The following is a 27364-nucleotide window of genomic DNA, read 5'->3' as shown; positions in this document are numbered from 1 at the left end:
GGTACCTATTTGATCACTTTAAGGTTTCGTTTGGTTGCCGGAAAGGAAATTGGTCCTTAGTCTTTCCCACCATGAGTATGAGAAAGTAAATTTTCCACTAGTTTCCCTACCAATGTTTGGAAACACCGATAAAGTAATCGAAAAAATGTATTTTACTTTCATTTCCGATGTTTGGTTTCTACATGAATAGGAAAGTAGGTAACATCAATATTCCAATAATATCCTTATTATCAAAACATAAACAATTCAAGATTCAAAAGTTTCTTGGATAATTTGGTAATAACAACCATTAAAATAATCTTTAAATTAGGCAATTAATACGCAATTAATGCAGCGAAAGTATGAGGGAAAATGAATCCCATAGCATGTGGGAGGATCTATTTTACCCCCCTATTTTCCCTTCATGCAGGAAAGTTGTTCCTTTCCTTGGGTGTGCCAAACACAAGAAATGATCAATTTTCCTTTCCCAACTTTTCCATTCCACGAACCAAACGAGGCCTAAAAGTCTAGGTACCATTTTGTCCCGTCTGAAAAAGTTCAGACTCCACTTATGATAAAAACCCTTGTAAAATATATGTATATAATAGAGCACATAGAGAATCCATTCCCTACATTTCTATGGTACTTCAATTCCTGTCAGACATTTGACATAGCTAGCTCATCGATCAATCTCCTTGCTTCCAAGCCATTCCAACTCAATATTAACATGGCTTCTAAGGAACATGTATGTGACAATTACGTGTTTTTGAAGCCAAAAGAAGTAACTCTCATCGAGCTTATTCGCTTTCTGTTTTCCTCCGATTTAGAAAACAGAAGATTCATCAATTCCTCCGAAGAGGAAGGGAAGAATGGAGCGAATTTAGAACGGAGGTGGATAATCTTCATCTCTGTTGTAGTGCAATGACTCTTTTGCTGTGTTCCTATTGTTAGTGTAAGTTACGTAGCTTAAGCAGTAAAGAATAGTTAGTTAGAAGGTTGTTAGCTTCTTCACAGATGAGTGACAAGTGTCACATTCTTGTACATTAGATTAGGGTTATCAACTACTATATATACGTAAACTGTTGTAATAAACTCATTAAGTCAAAATATAACAGAAATTGCATCAAGATATTTTCTCAGTTCTCTCTCTCTAGCTTAGCTTTCATGGTATCCAGAGCCCAGGTTGATCAGTGACCTAAAGCTCACTCATCTTCTTCATCAGCTCTGTTATTCGTTCTTGAAGCTTCTCCAGTACTAATTTCAAGCTCGGTTCTGCAAATTACACAAGATAAGTGAAGTTTAGCTCAGATCTAGCTACTGTTTGCTTCAATCTTACCTCAGATTACTGCAATAGTACTATCGGATTTAGTTCTTGAAGATTTTTCTACTCAGAAGCTTATTGTTACTCTAATTGCAATCTCAAGACTCATATACTTTAGATCTATTCATGGCGTCTACTACTGTTACTCAGACCACAGTTTACCTACCAAATGTCCTACTTGATGAGACTAATTACCCTATGTGGCTGTTTCGACTTGAGTCATTCTTGAAAGGCCAAAATTTGTATGGATTTGTTGATGGCACAACACCTTGTCCTGCTCAGTATATCACGTCTGCTGATGGCACTACTAGATCTGTATCAAGTGACTATGTAGCTTGGAAAACTCAGGATCAAAGCATAGTCAACATGATTGGTCAGACCTTGAGTCCTATTGCCATGTCCTGTGCTGTAGGCAGTCGTTCTGCTCAAGAAATGTGGACAAACCTGAAAAATAAGTTTGCAGCTCCAAATAGACATAATATTTTGCAACTTAAGTCCAATCTACAGAAGTTGAAGAAAGGAAATGACAGTATTGAGTCATATCTTGACAAGATTAAAGCTGCTAGAGATGCTTTGGAGACAGTTGGTGTATTTCTTGATGATGAAGATATTGTTGTCACTGTTTTAAGGGGTCTTCCATCCGAGTATGCAGCAATTAAAATAGTTATCCGAGCTCAGTTTGTTAGCTGTTCTGTGGGAGAACTAAAGACCTTACTCAAGGCTGCTGAAATTGATATAGAAAATGAGTCCACTGCTCTTCAGTCAGCTCCTTTTTCTGCCATGATGGCTGCTGCTCACTCATTTGCAATGAAACAATCTCCAGCCAGCTCTAGCTCTTCTGCAAGCACCAGCTATTCAATGACTCCAAGTACAACAACCACTATGCAAGGCAACTCTATTATTCCACCAGCTCCAGTTGCTCCTCCTGGTTTTGCACCTACTTCAACTCAGACACAATACATTCTAATTCCAGCTATGCCATATGGCTTCACCTCATTCAATCCCTTCAATGCCTTTGATCCTAACATCAATATGGGAGGTTTCTATGCTGGTAGAGGACCATCAAGGTTCAGCAATGGCAGAAACAACTTTGGCCCAAGGGGAAATGCAGGCAACAATGGATTCAATACTGGCCTTAATAATGGTAGAGTGAACACCAATGCTGGATACAACAACAATCCTGGTTTCAACAACAATAGAAACAATGGTGGAATCTTGTGTCAAATATGTGGCAAAAATGGTCATGGGGCCAGAACTTGCAGGTCACTACCAAATTTGATGAATCAACAGCAGAATAACATGACTCAGAACTATGGAGGATACCAAGTCTGTGGCAGATTTAATCACACAGCTGAGAGATGTTATTACATCATTGGATTCCCAAATAAGCAACAACAACAAGTTCCAGCTGGCTTGCCAAACCAACAACAGCAACAAACTCAGTTTCAGGCCAATGGTGGCAATGGAATGAATGCAGGTAATGCAATGAATGCAGGTAATGCAATGAATGCTATGATGGCTGCTGCTACTCAAGCTCCTCAGTATTGGTTAGCTGATACAGGTGCCACTAACCACATGACAAATGAAGTTCAGCTACTCAACAACATCGCTCCATATCCTCTTGCTGACACTATTCAAGTTGGTAATGGTAAACAAATGAATATTACTCACATTGGTAATGCTATGCTTGGTTTCTTAAAGTTGCAAAATGTGTTACTCATACTTGAGTTAGCTGCTCATCTTTTGTCCATTTATCAATTATGCAAAGACAATAACTGCTCAGTATGGTTTGATGAGTTTATGTGTGTGATTCAGGACAAAGTGTTGGCCAAGATATTGTACAAAGGACTGAGTAAGCAAGGGTTATATCCCATTCCATTTGATCTGCCATCACTCAAATCACCTAAAGTTTCTGGAAATGTATCTACTACTTCTGCTACAGCTTTTCTGGGCAAATACATCAAACAGTCCATTTGGCATAAAAGGTTTGGGCATCCAGCTACTGATATAGTGAATAAAATGTTGAATAAATGTAACATTCCATTCGAGTCTGAGTCAGGAACCTCAGTTTGTGAAGGATGTCTTTTAGGCAAGTTTAAGAAATTACCTTTTTCAGAATCACAAAACAGAAGTTCAGTTCCTTTCGAACTTGTTCATTCAGATGTATGGGGGCCTTCTCCTTGTCTATCAATTGATGGATATAGGTATTTTGTACTCTTCATTGATGATTGTACTAGGTATACTTGGATGTTTCCAATGAAGAATAAGAATGAAGTGTTCTCTTATTTTCAATCTCTGTGTGCCTTTGTGAATACTCAATTTTCTGTACAAATTAAGACCTTGAGATCAGATGGTGGTGGTGAGTATGTTAATAATTCTTTCAAGAGCTTTCTCAATCAAAAAGGTATAAATCATCAGCTTTCATGTCCTTATACTCCTGAACAGAATGGGGTGTCAGAAAGGAAGAATAGGCATCTAAGAGAAATAGCAGTCACTTTACTTCAAACTGCTTCAGTCCCCAATTAGTTTTGGTATCATGCCTGTGCCTTGAGAGTGCATATCTTATTAATAGAATGCCTACACCAGTGCTGAATATGCAGTCTCCCTTTGAAAAACTCTACAAGTCTTAGCCTTCCTTAGACATACTCATGATATTTGGTTGTGCCTGTTATCCCTTGCTTACTGCTAGAACAGATAAGTTGCAACCTAAGATAGCCAAGTGCATTTTTCTGGGATTTGCAACCGGTTACAAGGGCTACATTTGTTATAATCTTCAAACTAAGAAGTATATTATATCTCGACATGTACTGTTTGATGAAGAGAGTTTCCCATATGCCACAACCTGTGTGACCACTAATACTACTCCTGTGTCACCTCATTCAGATCATAGACCTGTTTCAACACCTTGCTTTACTCACACTCAATCCATCTCACAGTATCAAATGCCTGCATCTGTCTTACATCCATCAGCTAATTCAGGTCAGCCTTCTATCCCTCAATCTCAAAACATTACTGTCTTCAATTCCCAAAATGAGTTACAGGTTCAGGATCATTACCACAATGCTTCAGCAACTACTTCATCTAGTGCCTCACAAGCTCACACCAATATTCTACCACAATCTTCTCCTGCCTTCAGTTCAAATTCCACTACATCCATTCATTTTGGTGAAGATGATGGATCTCTTGCCATCAATACTCAACATGGTGCCGGTAAAATATCTGTTGTGCTAGAGTGCAGTCCTACTAGAACTAAATCTCAAATCTCAGAAGCCAATGTCTTACATCCAGTTGAAGGTCTCACTGATTCTGTGCATAATGATCATCATATGCTCACAAGGGGGAAAAGAGGTATCTCTAAGAAGAAATGTTTTCTGTCTGTCATGTCATCTGATTCTGCAGATCCTACTCAAACTGAGCCAATTAACTACAAAATGGCACTGCAAATACCTCAGTGGAAACAAGCCATGCAAGAGGAATATGATGCCTTACAACAACAACAAACTTGGACCCTTGTATCTTTACCTCCTGACAAGAACCTAGTCTCATGCAAGTGGATCTTCAAGATTAAAAGGAATGCTGATGGCTTTGTTGCTGCTCATTATGGTTGGAAACTACATCAAATGGATGTTAAAAATGCCTTCCTACATGGTCAACTTAATGAAGAAGTTTATATGTCTCAGCCTGGTGGTTTTGAAGATTCAGCATTTCCATCATATGTTTGCAAATTGCAAAGGTCACTCTATGGGTTAAAACAAGCTCCAAGAGCATGGAATGATAGGTTCACTTCCTTCTTGCCTACCATTGGATTTAAATCATCTCATGCAGATCCATCTTTGTTCATCAAAACATCAGTCACCTCAAGAGTATACCTGCTGCTCTATGTTGATGATATTATAATTACAAGAGATAATGAAAGCTTGATCTCAGAAGTAAAAGCAGAATTACAAAAAGAATTTGATATGAAAGACTTGGGTGCTCTCCACTTCTTTCTTGGCCTAGAAATTCATTATGTTCCAGAAGGTCTCTTTCTATCTCAACATAAATATGCTAATGATTTGTTACACAAGGCTGGAATGGATGCATGTCACACTCATCTTACACCCTGTCAATCCGGAGTTAAACTACTCAAAGATAGTGGTACACCTTTATCTTCTAGTGATGTTCCTCTTTTCAGAAGCCTAGTTGGATGCTTGCAATATCTAACCTTCACAAGACCTGACATTGCCTACAGTGTCAATACTGTGTGTCAGTTCTTACACAGTCCCACAAATGCTCATTTAAATGCTGCAAAACATATACTTAGATATGTTAAAGGCACTTTAAATCATGGTATTCTATTTCGGAAACAATCATCTAAAGTGCCTTTGAGTTTGCAAGCTTATTGTGATGCTGATTGGGTAGGAGATCCCAATGATAGGAAATCTACAACTGGGTTTGTCATATTGCTTAATCATTCCCCAATTTCATGGTGCAGCAAGAAACAAACTGCAGTTTCAAGGTCCTCTACAGAGGCAGAGTACAGAAGTATGGTTGACACAACTTCAGAACTACAATGGCTCAAGCATTTACTCACTGATTTACAAATCCAACTTGTTCAAGTTCCTACCTTGCACTGTGACAATATCTCTGCCTTGGCACTAGCTGCTAATCCTGTACATCACTCAAAGATAAAGCATGTCGAAGTCGATGTACATTTCACTAGAGACAAAGTTAAACATGGATCCATTACTCTTCAGTTTGTCTCCACTTAAGAACAACCTGCAGACCTGTTTACTAAAGGACTCTGCTCCCCACAACATTCATATCTGTGCAGCAGCTTGATGGTTGTTTCACCACCCATCCAGCTGAGAGGGGGGGTGTTAGTGTAAGTTAGGTAGCTTAAGCAGTCAAGAATAGTTAGTTAGAAGGTTGTTAGCTTCTTCACAGATGAGTGACAAGTGTCACGTTCCTGTACATTAGATTAGGGTTATCAACTACTATATATACGTAAACTGTTGTAATAAACTCATTAAGTCAAAATATAACAGAAATTGCATCCAGATATTTTCTCAGTTCTCTCTCTGTAGCTCAGCTTTCACCTATGGCGAGAATAGGGGATGTGCTCCAGAAATGGCTCAACCTTGTCTCGACCAACGGCGGACCAGTCATGCTCTTCTTAAACTGGCTAACAGGTAAGTAATCAATTATGTAGGTTCAGTAGGTTGGATACTTGGATTTAATTATCTTGAATTACATATATCGAGTCATTTCCACTCCTCCTAATAAATAATAATTAAGCAGGATGAAGGATTTCTCATGAGGACTCATGATGATGCATGCAGCATGTTTGCGTATGCATTCATTCTTTGATTCACGTACTTGTCAAACTAATGTTGTTTGGAAAAAGGAGGTCAGTTATTAAGAGCAACTCCAACAGATTTCCCCATATTTTAATTTTTCTCTACTTTAGGGAAAAATGAGTCTCTTTTGCTCCAACAGATTCCCTATAACTATCCTTATTTTAGAGAAAGTGAGGAAAGAGAAAACCAAATTCCCTATATTTACAGCAATCTCTAAAATTTTAAGGAAGAATATGGAGATTTTAGAGATTGCTGTAAAATAGGGAATCTGTTGGAGTTGGAGAAGAAAAAGATACTAAAGCTTTGACTTTTGCTTCCCTATTATACAGAAATTATAGGGAAGCTGTTGGAGTTGCTCTAAGATGGGTTAGAAAAATGGGGAGGACTTTTTTTTTTTTTTTTTTTTTTTTTATGCCAAAAGAAAAATAGAAACAAACTATAAAACAAACCCTCTAAGAATGCTCCTGTCCAACTGATCCAAGTGGAACGCTGAGGACATAAACAGGGGAAGACAGAAGAACCATACAGAAGGAGACGGAGGCAAGTTATTACCAGGCTTTCACTAATCCTATGTTCATCCTGATATTTATTAGTCCAAGTAAACATATTACCAGTAAAGGGGAGGGATACCAATCCAGCATTATTTAGGAAATCCCTGAATTGAATCATATAACGGTTTGTGGTTCTGACACCACCAATCTTCTCATTTAAATTTAGAATAAATTGGGGAGGGACTTCGGTTTTGAAAGAATTTCGGTTTTAAATTAAGAGAAAAAAATAAGACTCTTAACATTGTTTTTTTTTTTTTTTTTTTTTTAACAATTGAAAATTTGAACCAAGTTTTGATCAAGAAAAAAAAAATTGAACTGTGCTAATGTCTAAACAACTTTTGAAGATTAAGCTTTTTTTTTTTTTTTTTTTTTGAATAAGAAGATTAAGCTTTTTTGATGCGTTGGAATTTGGAATGTTAATTATCAAGATTGTGTAATGAATGTCTAAACTGTAAAACCATATACATGCTCACAACATATGCACAACAATCATAAAAGGGATCAAGACTTACCTTCAGCAATCACTGGCATGGATTCCATCTTATGCAGCTGCTTAACTCGATCACTGAATGTGGTCTTCTGTTACTTACCAACTTGCTTCTTAATGGACAGAACTTATGCAATAGTCGTGGTAGTAATCAGGGACCAATTCATCTGTATATATATGAGACTTAAACCTCAAGAAGCTTCCCATTAAAGCATTCCTTGTCGGTTTAGGTTTCACGGTTAGATTCCTAATGTATCACAACTTGTAGCCTTTCTTGTAGACTAAGCAATGGATTACTATCCTTAATGAATTGATACACTACTTCATTAAGTCACTAGTATTGATTCACTGTTTGTATCCATGTTAAACTAGGATTGATAATAAGCTAATCATCAATTACTTTATGATGATATGTGTTATGTCCATATTTGATCTTACAATCTCCCCCTTGAACTCGCACATATCATGCTCGATGATTTGCACCAGAGAACATCAACACCTTCTTAACTTACTGAAGTGCGCGCCAGATAACAAACTCAAATCGAAAATCCATTCCAACATGGTCAGATCACAGTTACTTATGCAGAGCAAGAAACAGTATACATTTTAACAAAAATGCAGAGTTTCAAAACCACTAACACAAGCTTCTGCAATCCACATATGTTCAACTAGAAGTGATACTATATATGTTAATGTTGTATCAACAAGTAAACATATATTAGGTCCTACTTTATGTTTCTAAAACTAGAAACTCAAGCAAATTCACTGAACACTGATGGCTTAAAAATATTGCTTGAACCTTAACATCATGCTTCACATGATTTAAGCCATCTGATAGCAAGTATAACTTTAAACACAAAATCGATAATTTTCAGAACATTCAACAAAAACTGCAGCAATAACCAAAATCTGATAATACCTCAAAATTCATTAATAATAAAATCTGTCATTACAAATAAGTTGTGATAAATAAAGTCAAAAGATCACAACTAAAAAATACAAGAACTCAAAAACCTTAGAAATTTAAATTGCTCCAACTAGATTAACTCTCTACTGAACCTAAGCATCTAGATTAGCTAAAACTCCAATGCTGGCTGTATGCTTCTGGAATGCTGCTACTGACAAGGCCTTGGTGAAGGGGTCTGCTAGCTGTGAATTTGTGTCAATACTCAAAACAGCTATTTCACCATGCTTTACCCTTTCTCTAACACTGTAACACTTTAGATCAATGTGTTTAGAATTATTTGACCTTTTACTGTTCTTACTAAAGAAAACTGCTGCTTCATTATCACAATAAATCACAAGTGTGCCTGCCACAATGTGACTTAACATTTTAGTCTGCATCAAGAAATTCCTGATCCAAAGTCCTTCACACACAGTTTCATATACTGCAATAAATTCAGCTTGCATGGTGGAGGTTGAAACTAGAGTTTGCTTCATGGTTGTCCAAGCAACTGCACCTCCTGCTAGCATGTACACGTATCCACAAGTTGACTTCTTGGAGTCTGGATAATTCCCTGCGAAATCAGAATCTGAAAATCCAACAAGTTTCAGATCCTCCACTTGCCTATAAACTAGCATATGACTTTTAGTTTTCTGCAGGTATCTCAACACTTTCTTCCCAGCTACCCAATGTTCATGGCCTGGATTAGACTGGAATCTCGATAAAATCCCTACTGCAAAAGACAAGTCTGGCCTAGTGCAGACTTGTGCATACATGAGACTTCCTACAAGTCTAGCATAAGGCTTTGACTCCATATCTTCTTTCTCAACATCACTTTTGGAACTTTGCTTCTTGGTTAGTTTATCTCCTTTGGACATGGGGACTTCTCCAGCTGCACACTTCTCCATACCAAATCTCTTTAAAACTTTGGTAATATAATTCTGTTGAGACAAACCAAGTAGTCTCTGTGCTCTATCTCTTTTAATCTCAATACCTAGTACATAGGATGCTTCTCCTAAGTCTTTCATGTCAAAATTATTTGACAGAAAGCTCTTAGTGTCTTTAAGCAGTTTAATGTTACTGCTAGCCAAAAGTATATTATCCACATAAAGAACTAGGAAAATAAAATTATTCCCAACTGTCTTCAAGTAAACACACTCATCAACAAGATTCTCTGTAAATCCAAAAGTAGAAATCACAGAATCAAATTTTTTGTACCACTGTCTAGAAGCTTGTTTAAGGCCATAAATTGATTTTCTTAACCTGCATACTAAGTTTTCACTTCCAGCTTGCACAAAACCTTCTGGCTGCCTCATATAAATCAATTCATCTAGTTCACCATTCAAGAAGGCTGTTTTAACATCCATTTGGTGCAGCTCCATATCAAAATGAGCCACTAAAGCCATGATTATCCTAAACGAGTCTTTTGTAGAAACTGGAGAAAAAGTCTCAGTAAAATCAATGCCCTCCTTCTGTGTAAAACCCTTGGCAACTAATCTTGCTTTATGTCTCTCTACATTGCCATTTGCATCTCTTTTGGTTTTGAAAACCCATTTACAACCTATAGGTTTCTGATTAGGGTCAGGTTCAACTAATTCCCAAACTGCATTTTGGCTCATGGAATCAATTTCTGCTTCCATTGCTAGCTGCCATTGGTGAGATTCATTACTTTCAATAGCCTGGTTAAATGTAGTTGGATCATTGTCCTCTGCACAGTCCATTTCAATTTCTGCTTCTTGAAGATAAACAATGTAGTCACTATCTTCCCCCCTATAAGTTGGTTTTCTTGCTCTCTGTGATCTTCTAGGCTGAGGGTTGACAGGGACTTGATCAGTTACAGGGTCAGTTACTTGACCAGTGATAGTTACTTGGTTAGTTACTTGACCAGTGACATGGTCAGTTACTTGGTCAGTGACTTGACCAGTGACAGGTACTTGACCAGTTACATGGTCAGTTACATGACCAGGTATAGTTACTTGGTCAGTTACATGGTCAGTGACATGACCATTTACATGACCGGTTACTTGATCAGGGACAGTTACGTGGTCAGTTACTCGACTAGTGACTCGATCAGTTACATCTTGTTCTAAAGGCAATACAACACTTATATTCTCATCCGACACAATTTCCTCAAAATCTGAGGTTAAATCCTCAAGGTTTGTATTGTGAACTTTTTCACTTAGAAACTTTACTTGATGTGTTTCAAAAATTCTAGGTGAATGATGAGCAGAATATAATTTATAGCCTTTAGATTTATCTGGATAACCTATAAAATAGCAACTAACTGTCTTAGGATCAAGTTTATTCAAGCTTGGATTATAAATCATAGCTTCTGCATGACATCCCCAAACATGGCAGTGATGAAGACTAGGTTTTCTGCCACACCAAAGCTCAAAAGCAGTATTTTCTATGGCTTTGCTAGGTGTTCTGTTGCAAATATAATTTGCAGTTTTTAAAGCCTCACCCCACAGAAATTTAGGCAAACCTATTGTACACATCATACATCTAACCATGTTCAAAAGAGTCCTATTCTTTCTCTCTGCAACACCATTCTGTTGTGGGTTATAGGGTGTTGTATATTGAGCTTTAATTCCATTGTCTTGCAAAAACAAGGCAAATGGACCCTTTTGTTGGCCGGATTCAGTGTACTTGCCATAGAACTCACCCCCTCTATCTGATCTTACTGTTTTGATTTTCTTTTCTAGTTGATTTTCTACCTCAGACTTAAAGATTTGAAAAGCTTTCAATGCTTGTGCCTTTTCTGAAAGTAGATAAACATAACTGTATCTAGAAAAATCATCAATGAATGTGATAAAATACACATTCCCACAAATAGTTTGATGCCTAAATGGTCCACATATATCAATCATCAATGTGTATGAGTTCTAATAAATTTTGGCTTCTATATGCAGTCTTCTTTCTAGTATTAGTTATTTTTCCCTTAAAGCATTCAACACAGTCTGTTAGATCAGAAAAATCAAGTTCATTTAGGATGTTGTTTTTCACCAAAATTTTCAGTCTCTCTTTTGAAACATGGCCGAGTCTTCTGTGCCATAAAAATGCAGACTTTTCATTTAGTTTGGTTCTTTTAACACCTGTTAAAGTGCTAGTACTGTTGGTGTTATTTTCAACAAGTAAAATTTCTTGTTGAGCCATTGAACAATTTCACTGTAAATAATCATTCATAATAACACCAGAACCAATTTGAACAGAATTTTTAGAAATAAGAATTCCATTACTATCCATAACAAGTCTACAACCAGATTTTACTAAAAGAGAAACTGAAACCAAATTCCTTCTCATGGAAGGTACATAAAAAACATTGTCCAGAACTAATAATTTTCCTAAACCTAAATCGAGCTTTAAGGTTCCAATAGCCTTGACTGCCACTCTCATGCCATTGCCTACACACAGGTTCACTTCATCACTTTTTGGGATTCTCCTCCTTATGAATCCCTGCAAAGAATTAGTAATATGAATAGGTGAGCCTGAATCTATCCACCAAGACTGTGGTTCAACATTTATAAGATTAATTTTTTCTAAGGAAAAAACTGTATTAGAAAAAATCTTACCCTTTTTGGCTAACCAGTTCTTATAGCCAGTGCAATCCTTTTTCATGTGTCCTACTCTTTTGCAAAAGTAGCACTTGAACCTGAATGGCCTATTTTCCTTGGCCACTGCAGCTGTTGAACTCTTAGTTATGGCTTTGGTAGGCTTGAGCTTCTGGGGCTTTTTCCTTTTAGGCTTCTCAATGAGGTTAATGGTTGTAGCAAGTTCCTTTTCTTCCTTGATCCTAGATTCCTCATCCACACAGATGGATATAAGTTCATCTAGAGTCCAGTTTCCCTTTTGAGAGTTGTAACTGGTCCTAAGATGACTAAAACTGTTAGGCAAGGAATGTAGTGCATAATGCACTACCTGCTCATCCCTAACCCCCATCAAGAGTTCCCTGAGTCTGCCATTTATATTGATCATCTTCATAATATGCTCTTTAACTCCCCCTGAACCCATGTACTTCAAATCATGAAACTCCTTGGTTAGCCTAGCTGCTTCTGCTTTTTCACTTTCTTTAAACTTAGCACCTATGAGTTCCAGAAAATCTGATGCTAGCTCAGGCTCTTCTATACTTCCCCTGACAGTCTTAGACATAGAGGTTCGAATGAGGTTCTTAGCCATTCTATTTGATCTATGCCACTTCTTGTAAAGGTCAGTATCTTTCTTGGTGCTCTTTTCATTCAACTCTTCAGGCTTATCCTCAGTAAAGCAATAGTCTATGTTCTCATGCATTCCCATATAGTTTTCCACAGAGTCTAGCCAAGCTCTATAGTTGGTTCCAGTTAACATCAAGACACTGTTCAAGTTCATGTAAGAGTTACCTAAGGACCAAAACAAAAATTCGAGTGAGTTCTCAGTTTGTAAAGAAAATATGTTCAAGTTTTCTGTGTTTTATTTAGCTTTAAGTAACCAAAACAAGAACATACAGAAAACCTAAACAACCATACTTGCATTCATGTCAGTCCATAACAAAAACAATATTAAGCATCACTTTTGAGCAGAAACTTAATATCCTGGAGTTCTTTATCAATATGCCATGTTCAATGAAAACAAGTTATCCAAAGAAATTTATCCACATCTTTAGACAGAAGAAAAATTTCTAAGTATCCGTATTTATTTTCATCAAGCATGCATACTGCTGTTTTGTATTCTAAAACCATACTTAACCACTTCTTTGGAAGATAAAACTGAAGCATAGTTTTAAAACACAAAACACAATTTCAGTTTTGTTACTTGATCAGGTACAGTTACTTGGTTAGTTACTTGGTCAGTTACTTGACCAGTTACACGTACCTGATCAATGTTTTCTGCCAACATCAATGAAGGATGCTTTGTGCATCATAATCACTTATGCCAACAGAAAACCACAAAACATATGAGCTCTTTTACTTTACATTCTATCCAGATTCATCCTTGTAAGAAAATTAAGCTCTTGTATCTGTCAACTTTAACAACGTGTAAACAAAATCTGGGAGATTTCTGTTCTTCATACAATTTTACACAATCACAGATACAATACCATATCATCAATCAATTCAACATGTATATTCAAGCATAACCAAAATTGATTCGATTCCAAGAAACCACAGAACAATCAAGAAATTGTAAATTTCATCCGGTCACCATCTACTCTAGCCTAACGCACGCCGGGAATGCAATTAGGGTTCTTGGGCACAATCAAAAATTCAATTATCATGCTATGAATCAAAATCAATCTCACAGAAAAACCTGTTTTTGCTTTTTTCCCAATTTGCTGCTAAAAAATCATAGCGGAAGCGTGAATTTTATAATTAACCAGATGCAGCAGTCGACTTAAGTAACTTACCTTGATCAGGTACCTGACCAGTTACTTGGTCAGTTACCTGGTCAGTTACTTACTTGGTCAGGTACCTGATCAGTTACATGACCAGTGACTTGGTCAGTAACCTGATCAATTACTTGACCCGTAAAGCAAAAACCCTTAAAAAAAATTTATGTTTGTTTTGCAAAACCCTAAAACGATTTTTCATATTTGTGAGCCTATGCTCTGATACCAATTGTAAAACCATATACATGCTCACAACATATGCACAACAATCATAAAAGGGATCAAGACTTACCTTCAGCAATCACTGGCATGGATTCCATCTTATGCAGCTACTTAACTCGATCACTGAATGTGGTCTTCTGTTACTTACCAACTTGCTTCTTAATGGACAGAACTTATGCAATAGTCGTGGTAGTAATCAGGGACCAATTCATCTGTATATATATGAGACTTAAACCTCAAGAAGCTTCCCATTAAAGCATTCCTTGTCGGTTTAGGTTTCACGGTTAGATTCCTAATGTATCACAACTTGTAGTCTTTCTTGTAGACTAAGCAATGGATTACTATCCTTAATGAATTGATACACTACTTCATTAAGTCACTAGTATTGATTCACTGTTTGTATCCATGTTAAACTAGGATTGATATTAAGCTAATCATCAATTACTTTATGATGATATGTGTTATGTCCATATTTGATCTTACATAAACCATTCAACTTAGTTTTAAACATTGGTGTGCAGGAGAGGTGGTCGAGCCGGATTCATTATTATCGACATCAGTGTCGGGGAATCTTGACAGGAGAATTGAATTAGACAAGACTCACAAGAGCATCAAACCTGAGGATACAAGATACAAAGCGGCTAAGCTGTCATACGAGAACAAAGATCTCGTTCAATCCGTCGTTAATCATCACTGGAAGGATATAAACCAATACTGTGAACCTCATTGGCCTCTTGTTCCTTACGGTGATAACAATGAACTAATTCACTACTAAAAAAAACTTCAATTGCGACGGCAGTTTGCGACGGCAAATAAGCATTTTGCCGTAGCAAATACTTTTCGCGACGGCAAATTGAGCATTTGCGACGGAAATGTTAGCGTTGCAATAGGTGGCGTCACAAGATCCATTTGCGACGGTAAATTGCCGTTGCAAAAGGTATTTGCGACGGAAAACTGTTGCCGTCGCTTCAGTTATTATTTTGCTTCGGCAATTTGCTACCCAAGCTTCCGTCGCAAAGTCCTCATCAGGGTAGTCCATGTGGAGGTATTTGCGACGGCTATGATGCCGTCGCAATGTATACATTTTGAAAATAACCGCCAAAACCTTAATTACCGCCAAATTTGTTGCTACGGTTAGTTTGCCGTCGCAAATATATTTATATTTTTTAATTAATTTTTTTTAATAAATAGATAAAATTATATATTTTCATACCAATTGCGACGCCGAAATCGCCATCGCAAATGCCAGTTTTATTTATTTATTATTATTTAGCCCATTTCCACAAAATTAAACAAATGAATAATAATAATAATAGTTAAGCCATTAAATATTTGGATCTATTAAATCAAATAAGAAATTAACATTAATTCATGAATAATATACTTAAACATATCCATTGACTCATTGTAGCATATTCAAATACAAATACAAATACTAAAGAGAAAATAATGTCATTTGTAAGTATTGAACATTATAATAAGCACTCTTAAAATAAAACAACAATCACAAGTGCATCATTTTACTTTGTCATTTTGTGAGCTTTGCACTTGCTTTCATTTGCTTTGCTCTTTTTGCCATGAGAACCTGTAATATCAACATATAAAAACCAATGTTAGCTTAATGTCCAATAGGCAAGATAGACAACAAAGAGTATCATGATGGTTTCTGTACAAACAAAACCAAAAACATTAAGACATTAATGAACCTCAATAGTAACAGATAGTCAAAACACCTAACCCTCATATATTTAAAGATCATCTCAACTCAATATCATCTTTAGCAAGTAGTATAACACAACCAGGGGTTGTTAACAATAATCTATCATAACCAAAACAATGAAAAGCCTTTCATGAATGGAAAAGAAAAGCAACACCTATTAATTAATATGGCTGAGTGTAGTTACATGGTAGCTGGAATCACAGAAAATATAGCTGCTTCATCATTACCCAAATAGACAACAAAACCATTTGAGATAAATATATCAACAAAGCAACACCTATTAATATGGCTTCAACGGAAATAGTCACATGGAACTAATCAAATCCACAAACCAGATAATGAAGCACAATCCAAAAAGTCTATCTAAATTTTGAAAACCAAACCACAAAACAGTTTCAAAAACATAGCTCAGAACATATCTTCCTACATCATCCACATATGGCTTTATAACTTTCCTCATCTGAAAATACTTTTTCTTTACTCAAACTGTAAATTTCAAAAAGGCAAAATCAAGCTGACCCAGTAGTAAATCAACTTGAACGAACTAACAATCTTAAAAAAAAAAAATCACAGATCTAATCATACTCAACAACCATACAGCAAAAACAAGTTCATCAATATCCTTCGGTGAAAACCACAACAAGCTACAGAGCTCAAAGTCACAAACAAATACATAATCAAACATTTGAAACACAAACATAACCAATTTCCAGGTGAAAGGACATAAAAAATCATAAGTATAGACCTCAATAACTAGCCAGAAACAACAACCATTTGCAAGCAAGCCAATTATAACTCATGTTTATGATAATGTCAAGCATCAACTAGAAATACAATATGTAAGAGCAATATAAACAATTAATAGAAGAAGATTGTAGCAATTGCCTAAATTTATAAGAGAATTACCCTTTCAGATCCATTTTGTGAAGGGGATGTTACTGGAGAATTCTGCTCCAACAATGGCTGGTCACTATTTGCATTCGGAGTTATTTCATCTCCTATAGACTCCCTCAAATTTTCATGCCCGCTAGTTGCATCAGCAACCTAAGAAATATATAATACATATATATACACATAATAAATTTAAGTTAGTGCAAGTAGTAATACAATTGACAAAAGTCTAATTTATAAACCATATATCTGCATATTAAGTTTGTACTCAACCTGTTTAGGAGACTCTGTGCTACTGTCCTTATTCTGCAGAAAATCAATTCGAGCATGTAGTTGCTGAAGCTGCAGTTGAAACTCTTGACGCACTTGTTCAGTGATTTTTTGTACGAGATCATCTGTGCTTTGAGATATATTTGATTCCTTTGGATATACTAGATTACGAGGCACACCAGCTCCAAAAGTACGACAATACCCATGACCATCATCTCCCATCAAAGAGTGGAAAATTCGATCTTTAACACTAGTCAAGTTCTGATCCTCCTCTGACTCCTTTCTAAGTTTCTCCTCATATGATTTCTGCATTACGTACATTTAAATAACAGTAACTGAACTGACAAACTAAAATTAATAATAATCACAAATGAATCTGATATACACATATATAGGTGTGTGTGTCTGTGTCTAAGCGTCAAAAACTGTGGTTTACAATGAACTCTTGCACAAGGTGATCATTTAAGTCACGTGTTCTCTTCCAGACACTAAACTTATCAACTGGTTCTCCAGCTTTTTCCATCTGTTGAATAAAATTTTGGTCATGTTTCAATTATAGAAAGCAATTTATGGGATTAAAGAAACAATGATCCAAACATCTGAAATTAGTACCTCATATCGCACTTGGGCAAAATGCTTTCTACCGGTCTTGTGACATGGGCCACGCAGCTCTCGGTTCACTGAATTTCTTTCTGCTATCACCTGCAACGTTTTCAAATTCAAGGTGTTAAAATAACTTGTGAAGCTCACCATACATATGTACTTAGTTGTGTATTTTACCTTTGCATCCTCACTACTCCAATATGCAACAAGCTCAGACCATTGCTCTGCAACAATATGTGGAGGATTTTTAGAACTAAGTTCAGGATCGTCCTTATTGGGCACATAGTGAAACGATTTTGTTTTGCTCTTATGGTCCTTCCAAAGCAAATTACAATTTTCCAAGCATACTGATTTATAACCTTCAGGGACTTCCACCAAGTTTTTCTACAATTAAGATAACATTAGTGCCATACAAGAAATTTACACATGTAACAAATAGTAGTATTGATTTTCATGTACCTTAACCTCTTCCCAAATTTCTTCCTTCACATCATTACCAACTTTCTTCCAGTCAAGAATATTTAGTGGAACTCTATGGCCATTTCGAACTATCTGACCCAATTGTGACTTAAGCTGACCTGCCCTTTCTCCCACCGGCTGGAAATTGATTCCATTAAATTGAACATGTACTTTGACACCTGTATTCCATTCTGGAATGCCTTTGCTCTGTCCTCGTGTGGCTTTACTTGTTGGCGTATTGACTTGCTCTTCCACTATTCAGATATGACATTAACATAATATAATATTATGAGGAGGCCGGCAGCACAATAATTTGTTCCTTAATTTAATAAGTATAAATGGGTATACCTGCTGGTGCTGTAGGAGTTAGCTGTGCTGATTCGTTTGCGCTGCGACCTGTGCTTCCAGAACGTGATGAAGTTTCTTCCAAGAGTTGAGACATGGTACGAGGTCGGCCTCCTTGTCTTGTTCTCTTCATCTTAATGACCTGTACTTAGACATGATGAAACAAACCATAAACATAAATATGAACTAGCTATAGAACATAAAGTAGCACCTATCATTCTGATAATGCACAAAAAATGCATAAACAGACCATGTTAATATTAATTAGTGGATATTATATTACACCAAAAGTGACATTGTTTTCCATTCAAATACACAAAAGCAAAGAAAACATAAATGATCTCATTCTATCATTCTGAATCATTCAAAGCTGCTGAATTTTCATCAACTTCCAGCAACATATATGGGTCAGCTTCAGGGTAACTATCAGCATCAGATAACTCTATTGCAGGGGATATGACAACAGTTAACCAATCTTTCTCCAATGGATCAGGAACATAATAAACTTGATGTGCTTGGGATGCCAAAATGAAAGGTTCATTACCCACTCGATCATGTTTGTACAACAAATGCTTAAAGTTGACCAAAGTGTACTCAAAACAGTCTTGTTTTGTCCCTAATGCAGTGTCAATCCAATCACACTTAAACAAGTCAAATTTTAAATCTTCTGAGTAACTGATTTTGACAATATCAATCAATTGTCCATAGTAAGCCAAAGGATCAACACGAGGATGCTTGTCATTCCGACTAGCAACACTCATGGTACCTGCCTTCAAAGTTACACCACTATTCTGTGTTTCCTTTTGATCATCAAGTTTTTTAACACGAAAGTTGTATCCGTTCACTTTATATGAATTAAACTTCACTGCTTGATCACTAGGTCCTTTTGCTAATACACTGATTTCTAAAGGCACAGCTGCAGTACTTGTGTTTTCCAAGTTTTTGACCTGTTTCACCACCAATACTAATTAATAAGTGAAAATACTAATGCAAGTCTGAACTCATAAGTATTTAAGAACACTTTCAACATACATGATCGAAAAGCCATGTATGGAAGCTGTCAAAATGGATACGTTGAATTTGATGATCATCAGCACGAGGGTTCTGGCTTCTAAGGACAGCAATATGTTTTCTGTTTAAGTCAGAAACTAGCAAGTTAGAATCAGATGTAAGGATAAGGAAACAATGTTTGTAAGCAAAGGGATATAATGTAATTATAATTTGTTGTCAAGTTAGTGGGACCACATACCTTAAGTAAGGTGTGACAACATCCGTATGGAACAAGATCCATCTATGAGCCTGTACCCATTCAATGTTGGTAAGCTTGAATTTAATCCCATGTTTCTCCCCATCACCATCCTTGTTCCTCTTTGGACGATTTGACTTGGTTTCCACATCATTTAGATAAAGAGAACAGAAATGCATACACTCTGCCATCAAGTAACCTTCGGCAATTGAAGCTTCTGGATGAGCTCGGTTACGCACATATTCTTTCAAGGTAAAGAGATACATTTCAATTGGGTACATCCATCGAAACTGAACAGCACCACCAATAAGTGCTTCCTCCGCCAAATGGATAGGTAAATGCTCCATTACATCAAAGAACGAGGGTGGAAATATTTTTTCCAGCTTACAAATTGTTAACACAATTCCCTCTTGTGCTTTTTCCAAGTCTGCTGCACAGTTTGTTTTTGAGCACAATTGCTTAAAAAAATTGCTCAAATCAATCAATACTTCAACCACATTTTTGGGCAAGGATTTTCTTATAGCTAATGGAATCAACTCTTGAACAAGAATGTGACAATCATGGCTCTTTAAACCTCCCATGGTCCTATCTTGCAAACGCACACGTCGCGAAATGTTAGAGGCATGCCCATCTGGTGCTCTATATTCATGAATTACATTTAGAAATAAGTCTTTGCCATTGTTTTTCATCTCAAACTCTGCATCAGGTGCCTTGGGTTTACCAGATTCATCAATCTTCAAATGCAAATGATTTTTAATGTTCATTTCTTGCAGATCCCGTCTAGAATTCAAGCTGTCCTTACTTTTTGCATCTCCTAATATGGTCCACAATACATTGTCACAAACATTCTTCTCTATATGCATCACATCAAGATTGTGACGTATCAAATTGTGCTTCCAATAAGGCAACTCAAAGAAGATACTTTTTTTCTTCCAATTATGTGGTTTTCGTTTTTTTTTTCCATGAGCATCTACTTCTACAGCTGCTGGTTTTCTTTTCCTTGTTAGGAGATCCTCTCTTTTGTATTCGGTGACAATACCTTCAGATTCTATTTGTCTCAACAAATCAACTCCAGACAATGGGTTAGGCTTTGCTCTAAATTCAAGTTTAGCATTAAAATTCTTTCCATCCTTTCGGAACCTATGGCCATTGGGCAGCCACCGACGATGACCCCCATAAGAATGCTTCTTACCATTACTCAACCAACAAGAGTCAGTTTCTGAGTTGCAACATGGACAAGCATACTGACCTTTTGTACTCCACCCGGACAGATTTGCATAGGCCGGGAAATCATTAATAGTCCACAATAAGGAAGCATGCAATGTAAACATTTCATTGCTTGATGCATCCCATGTTTCTACACCTCTCTCCCATAATTCTAACAACTCTTCTATCAATGGCTGCATATAAACATCAATCTTGTCACCTGGTCCTTTAGGACCATCAATAAGCAGTGACAAAAATAGAAATGGCTGCTTCATGCACAATGAAGGAGGTAAGTTATAGGGAAACACAATCACCGGCCAAGTGCTATGAACTATATTCATTGTCCTAAATGGGTTGAACCCATCAGATGCTAACCCAAGCCTCACATTTCGAATCTCATTAGAAAAGTCAGAATTCTTAGTATCAAAGTCTTTCCAAGCCATAGAGTCGGCAGGATGCCTAAAAACACCATCATTTTTTCTCTCTTCTGCATGCCATCTCATTAGTTTTGCTGTTTTTGATGACATAAACAGCCTTTTCAACCGTGGCTTCAGAGGAAAGTATCTAACTTGTTTTACTGCTTTTTTTTTAGATTTGCTAGTTCCAACATCAGCTGTAGAGTCTTTTTTGTCTTCCCATCTAGACTTCTTGCATACTTTACATTCATCAAGGTTTATGTCATCATTTCGGAACAACATGCAGTTGTTCCTACATGCATCCCAAGTTTGATAGGTGAAACCTAAATCTTTTGTTATCTTTCTAGCCTCATAGTAGGACTTGGGAAGTAACACACCCTCCGGGAAAGCACTAGCCAAGTTCTTGAGTAACCCCGTGAATGATTTATCTGACCACCCATGTAACACTTTATTATGCATCATTCGAACAATGAATGATAACGCAGTAAAGCGTTTACAGCCCGGATATAGTGGAAGTTGTGCACCTTCCAACAGCTTTAAAAAATGAGAAGTAGTTTGGTTTGGGCCAACTTGGGGAGCATCTGATGGAGGATCATCAGTTTCACCCATATTTGGAATGCCCATAGCTTCATGCAGCATTTCAAACATATCATCTTGGACATTTAAATCAACTTCGGTTTCAATTTCAGAGTTGGCATGGTTAGTAGTAATTGGAGATTCTCCATGGTAAATCCAATTCGTATACTTTCTCAAGAACCCATTATCTTTGAGATGTTTTCGCACAGTTTCTTTGGCCAAATAAATGGGCCGATTGCAACATTTTCTACATGGACAGCTTATTAGTTCACTTTCATTCTTATTGGTGTATGCAAACTTCAGAAAGTCTTCATAACCATCAATAACCCTCTTTGACCATCTGTTGCCTAAGTTTATCCAACTCTTATCCATAGTGAGATGCAAGTTTTCTAGATCAATCAAACAAAACATTGAGTCAAGTTTATGTATGTCAAAGGCTAAAGGTTTATTTATTATACATATTTGTGTTAATGAATTTTTCCATTATTTAGAAGTTTGTCTTGGTTTCATTAAGCTACATCAGAATATGTATGCATGTCTTGTGCAAGTTATATTTTACGTAAATTAAATAATGTCTTTTTATTTAAGATAAACAAGTGTCAACTCTAAAAGACTAATGTACATCAATAAAAAAAAAATAGCATAGCCATATTACATTGCCACAGATAAACTTAGTACTTCTTCCATAATAAATGAAAATAGAAGAAATATAAAAATGGGGATGAAGTACTAACCTGGTAATATCAAGCTCTTGGCTTTGGATTGCCAAAATTAATTCCAAATTCTTCACTGCTAACTTGAAGATGAGCAGCCTTTTTAACTAATGGATGTTTTAAACTGCAGCAGAAAATAAAATGAGTGTTGCTTGTCATTACAGAAGCACAATGAACAAAAAGCTACTACCCAAACAATTAAACTGGACCTATTGATTAAAATCCAAGAATGTAAAAATTTATCTATGACATTGTTGAGGCAACCATAAAAAGAAGAAGAGTCACGGTAGTATTACAATGATATAACCTACCGAATAGGAAACTTGAAAGCGTCCAGGTCTTGAAGTCAGAGATGGGAAGCGATTCCTAGTAATGGAAAAAGAAACCGATTTAAAACTAGAGACCCTGCTGCTGCGTGTCTATCAACATTGAACCACAAGAACTGAATGTCAAGTACAACAAAAGACCATTGAATAATAACAAATATATGAACAGAATGTCATAATAACAAAAATGCATCTTTGATTGAATGTATAAACGAAGTTGTGAATGCAACAAAATCTATACATGATTCTGAAGAATTCTGAGATGAGAATTATGAAGAAGTTGTCTTGTTGTTTTCTTTAAGTTTTGTTTCTGATTCTCTGTACTCTTTTGGACCCAGGTCAGGGGAAGAGTGAAGGAAAAAGGGCTTATCACTACAATTATTGCAATAAAGACATTACGGGGAAGATCCAAATCAAGTGCAATTCTTGCCCTGATTTTGACCTACGTATAGAGTGTTTCTCTATAGGAGCAAAGCTGACATCTCATAAAAGCTATCACCCTTACCAAGTTTTTTTTTTGTTTTTTTTTTTTTTTCAGAAAAGAAATATATTGCTGTCCACAAAGATCGATTCATTCAACACCATTACATCGTAGAGATTTATGGCCCAAACTAAACTATAATGATTAGTGGAACTGAAGCAATTTTTTGATGTACATAGATTACAATTTTGGATGGAGGCATTAGGATTGATAAGAGGCTAAGAAAGAAAAATCTCATTTATGTATCTGAAAAGGAATTGAATAACTATATACAATAATCACTTTCTTCTTTTTATTCTAATTCAAAGGTTCAACCAAACAAGTTACCTAATGCAGTATTGACTAACTCCCTAGAGTAACATTTAGATTTTAAGACCTTTCTTTTGAACAATTCCTATAGTTTTGGTGAGTACTGAACTTATAATCACAATTTAGCATTAAGTATGCAATTTTGAAGAGATAAGCTGAACAAACTAAATATTTGGTCTTTTACATTAAACTGTTGTTCAATTCTATATCTGAATAAATAATGCATGTTCTAAGCACACATACAAGAACACATTTAGATTGCTTGCTTGATCCATGAATATCAACTAAAAAGGGAATCTCATGAACCATCCCCCTGAAAAAGCACAAACAGGAATACGAGAACAAGGTTTCGAACAACCAAACACAATCCCCATATAATGCCTAATCTGAAGGCAATATAAAAGCTCTGCTCCAATCAATTGGTAGCATTTGACCAAAACATCCCACTAGCAAGGGTCATATTGACTAAGCTCAAGTTATAAATAATAAAGCATATCATATACGGTAAGTTTTATGTTCAATGAGCAAATTCATGCAAAAGTAAGCAAGCCACACTTGTCCCAAAACTATAAAATCACAGTTGAAAAATCAAACCATTTTGTAGCATGTGACCCAACGATGCAATTACCAATTCCAAGCTAGTCAATGAAACTAGAGAAATTTGGAGAATAGTGCAAAATAGTTGCAACATAAGACTACTTCAGGCATAAGACTAGTCAAGGATGCCTATCTCTTGGTAGTTCCTAAATGGGTAGTGAGACTGCCCTGTGACACCCACAATCCCATCAAACCAATAGAACAACCTCTCAACCCATTAGGCTAGCATAAAGCTTAATAATAAGCTCAGGCAAATTGCGAGATGAGAATTGTACCCATCTAATTATAATTATATCAAATTGAGACTCTCGTATAGACTTGTAATGCCTACCCTCAACAGCCGTCCCATCACACCAGCTCAAGTTTTACTTATTCTGGAAATTAATTCAATTTCATCAAGTCCTGCTCCAATCATTTGACTCGAACAAAACCCAAGAATATATAGAAACAACTCTAAGCTAACAATCAGCCAAGTATCTATTGTCAACTAAGCAATCAACAAAACCAAATCGAGCCATAAACCCTAACCTAAATCCAATAAAATCTACAATTAACAGCAAAATGAAATGACAAAATCAAGTAAAACTACCTTGATGATTACTCGATAGGAGAAGTAGGCCTGCACGCCATTGCCCAAATACCTCGGTAGGTTCCCGTTCGAGGAGCTGTAAAGCATACACAATCAAAAACCAAAATCCACAACCCAACCAGCTACCTCCTAAAGCTACTGTAATTTGCAATCAACAGACTAGATCTTCTTCCCAATCACATCCCATACAGAACCAAAATCAGAACATGAATACAACCAAGAGCGAAATTATACCAAAAGCTGAAAATGAAAGAGTGGTGAGAAGAAGATTCGGTTATCAGAATGTTTAGAACGACGGGAACGGTGAGGTTCCGGAGCTCAGAAAGAGGGTGATGTTTGGGCGAGAGTGAGAAAGAGCGCGGTGATGTTTGAGACCTTGGGAAAAAGAATTAGGGCTGAGTGTTTTGTTAGTAGGACATTTGGCCAAAAAAACAAAAGAAAAAACAGAGGGAAAATTATTTGGGTTACCGCCAAGAGTAATACGGTGACGTTTATGCGTTGCCACGGCTTTCTTTCCGTCATTTTTTTTTTTTTTTTTGTAAAGTACATATACAAATAAGTTTTGCGACGGCAAGAGGAAAAGGCGTCGCAATTGACTACAAAATTACTACGGCAAAGATTTTCCGTCGCAAATGATAAACCTTAATCGCGACGGAACATTTTCCGTAGCAATAGGGTGTCAATTGCGACGGCAACTGTCGCCGAAGTAAAAAGGCGAAGCAATTGAAGTTTTTTTTAGTAGTGTAATTGACCTTCCTTTTTTTCGATATGCAGATGAAATTCGTGGGATTTTACAACTTTTGGAATGGTAAGGAGCAAACCTAGCTAGCTTGTAACTGACCTATATATCATTCTCATTATTTTATCTTATGCATGATTTCATTTCCGATATGGTATCTTTTTTAGTATATTGTATGTAAAGTAAGAGACCCATGATACTCTAGTATACTTTTACAGAGAATTCTACTATAACTGGATAAGACTGATCTAGTAATTAAATATCTCGTATATAGAAACTCCAATCACGCTAAAATAAAACCAATTCGATAAAAATGGATTTAAAAATAAATAATGGATCTTGGATCAGCTTTAACTCTTACATATATTTCTCTATAATACGAGTCCAAATATGTTGTTTCTTATTTATTGTATTTAAGATTTTCATTACAAAACAAAACTATATATATATATTTTTTTTTTGATACGAGACTTGAAGATAATTGTACAGTAGATATTTACAGTTTTTTCTTATTTTTCTTTGAAAAGTAAGTTTTGGGCCCAGTGATGGTCAGAAAGCCACACCTAAAGTACAGCCCATTTTACAGGTTACCAAGGACGATATTCAACACAGGCCTTCCTGTTCAAAGACACATTGTCTGACCCTAGCTTGATTGTTCCTGTTCAAAGACACATTGTCTGACCCTAGCTTGATTGTGGTGGCATTTAGAGGCACTGCTCCATTTGATGCGGATGCATGGAGGACAGATTTCGACATCTCATGGTGCGAGTTCAACAAAGTCGGTAAGACGCACGGCGGCTTCATGAAAGCTCTCGGCCTGCAACCAAACAATCGTTGGCCACTTGAACTAGAAACTGATCAACTACAAGGCAGTCACCAACATCCTCAGTTTGCTTACTACACAATTAGATAAATGCTGAAAGATTTACTGCAAGAGGATGAGAATGCCAAGTTTATATTGACGGGGCACAGCTTGGGCGCGGCGTTGGCGATTTTGTTTGCCGGGGTGCTAGCAATGCATGACTGTGAGTATGCCTGGTTGCTGGAGAGGTTGGAGGGGGTTTACACGTTCGGACAGCCTAGGGTTGGAGATGGGAAGTTTGGGGTGTTTATGAAGGAAAAGTTTAGGAAATATGATGTGAGATACATGAGGTATGTTTACAGCAATGACCTGGTGCCTAGAATACCTTATGATGATAAAGCCCTCATGTTCAAGCACTTCGGGTCAAGTCTTTACTATAACAGCTGCTATAGAGGAAAGGTCAGTCTTTCTCTTATCTCGCTCTCTGAACATGTAGTAGTACTATGACAATGTTCTCTTCCCAGATGTATGACGCATTAATCGAGGGACAGGCATGAGAGAAATCTCGAGTATCACTAACATAAACATGTGCTCTGATTTTGAGCAGGTTTTGAAGGAGGAACCCAACAAGAACTACTTTAGTTTGCTATGGTTCATACCTAGGAGGCTGAATGCAGTGTGGGAGTTGTTAAGGAGCTTCATACTCCCTTTGGTAAGGGGTTCAGACTACAAAGAGGGGTGGTTTATGAGATTTTGGAGGCTGGTGGGATTAGTAATTCCAGGATTGGCAGCCCAATGCTCCTCAAGATTACGTCAATCTTACAAGATTGGGAACCCTGCTTATTCCTAAAGAAAGTCCTAAAGTCGAGTAA

The 27364-nt window shown here is 36.7% G+C and overlaps 1 protein-coding gene and 1 pseudogene across 1 annotated transcript; one reads left to right on the top strand and one right to left on the bottom strand.

The window, feature by feature from the left end:
- Positions 1-706: 706 nt before the first annotated feature.
- LOC133737978 (triacylglycerol lipase OBL1-like) lies at positions 707-27364 on the top strand (annotated as a pseudogene).
- Positions 15529-25351, bottom strand: LOC133735533 (uncharacterized). Its single transcript, XM_062162937.1, has 12 exons — positions 25186-25351; positions 24952-25027; positions 22961-23068; positions 22671-22773; positions 18496-18634; positions 18148-18401; positions 17866-18072; positions 17698-17787; positions 17522-17608; positions 17089-17391; positions 16831-16968; positions 15529-15789 (listed from the first exon to the last, which is right to left on the bottom strand). The coding sequence occupies exons 5-12, from the start codon at positions 18623-18625 to the stop codon at positions 15733-15735; spliced, it is 1266 nt and encodes a 421-aa protein (XP_062018921.1). The 5' UTR covers positions 18626-18634; positions 22671-22773; positions 22961-23068; positions 24952-25027; positions 25186-25351; the 3' UTR covers positions 15529-15732.

This window comes from Rosa rugosa, chromosome 3 (genome assembly GCF_958449725.1).
Source record: "Rosa rugosa chromosome 3, drRosRugo1.1, whole genome shotgun sequence".
Classification (NCBI taxonomy): Eukaryota; Viridiplantae; Streptophyta; class Magnoliopsida; order Rosales; family Rosaceae; genus Rosa; species Rosa rugosa.
The sequence above is the reverse complement of the archived record's forward strand: the minus strand, read 5'-3'. Positions and strand labels throughout refer to the sequence as shown.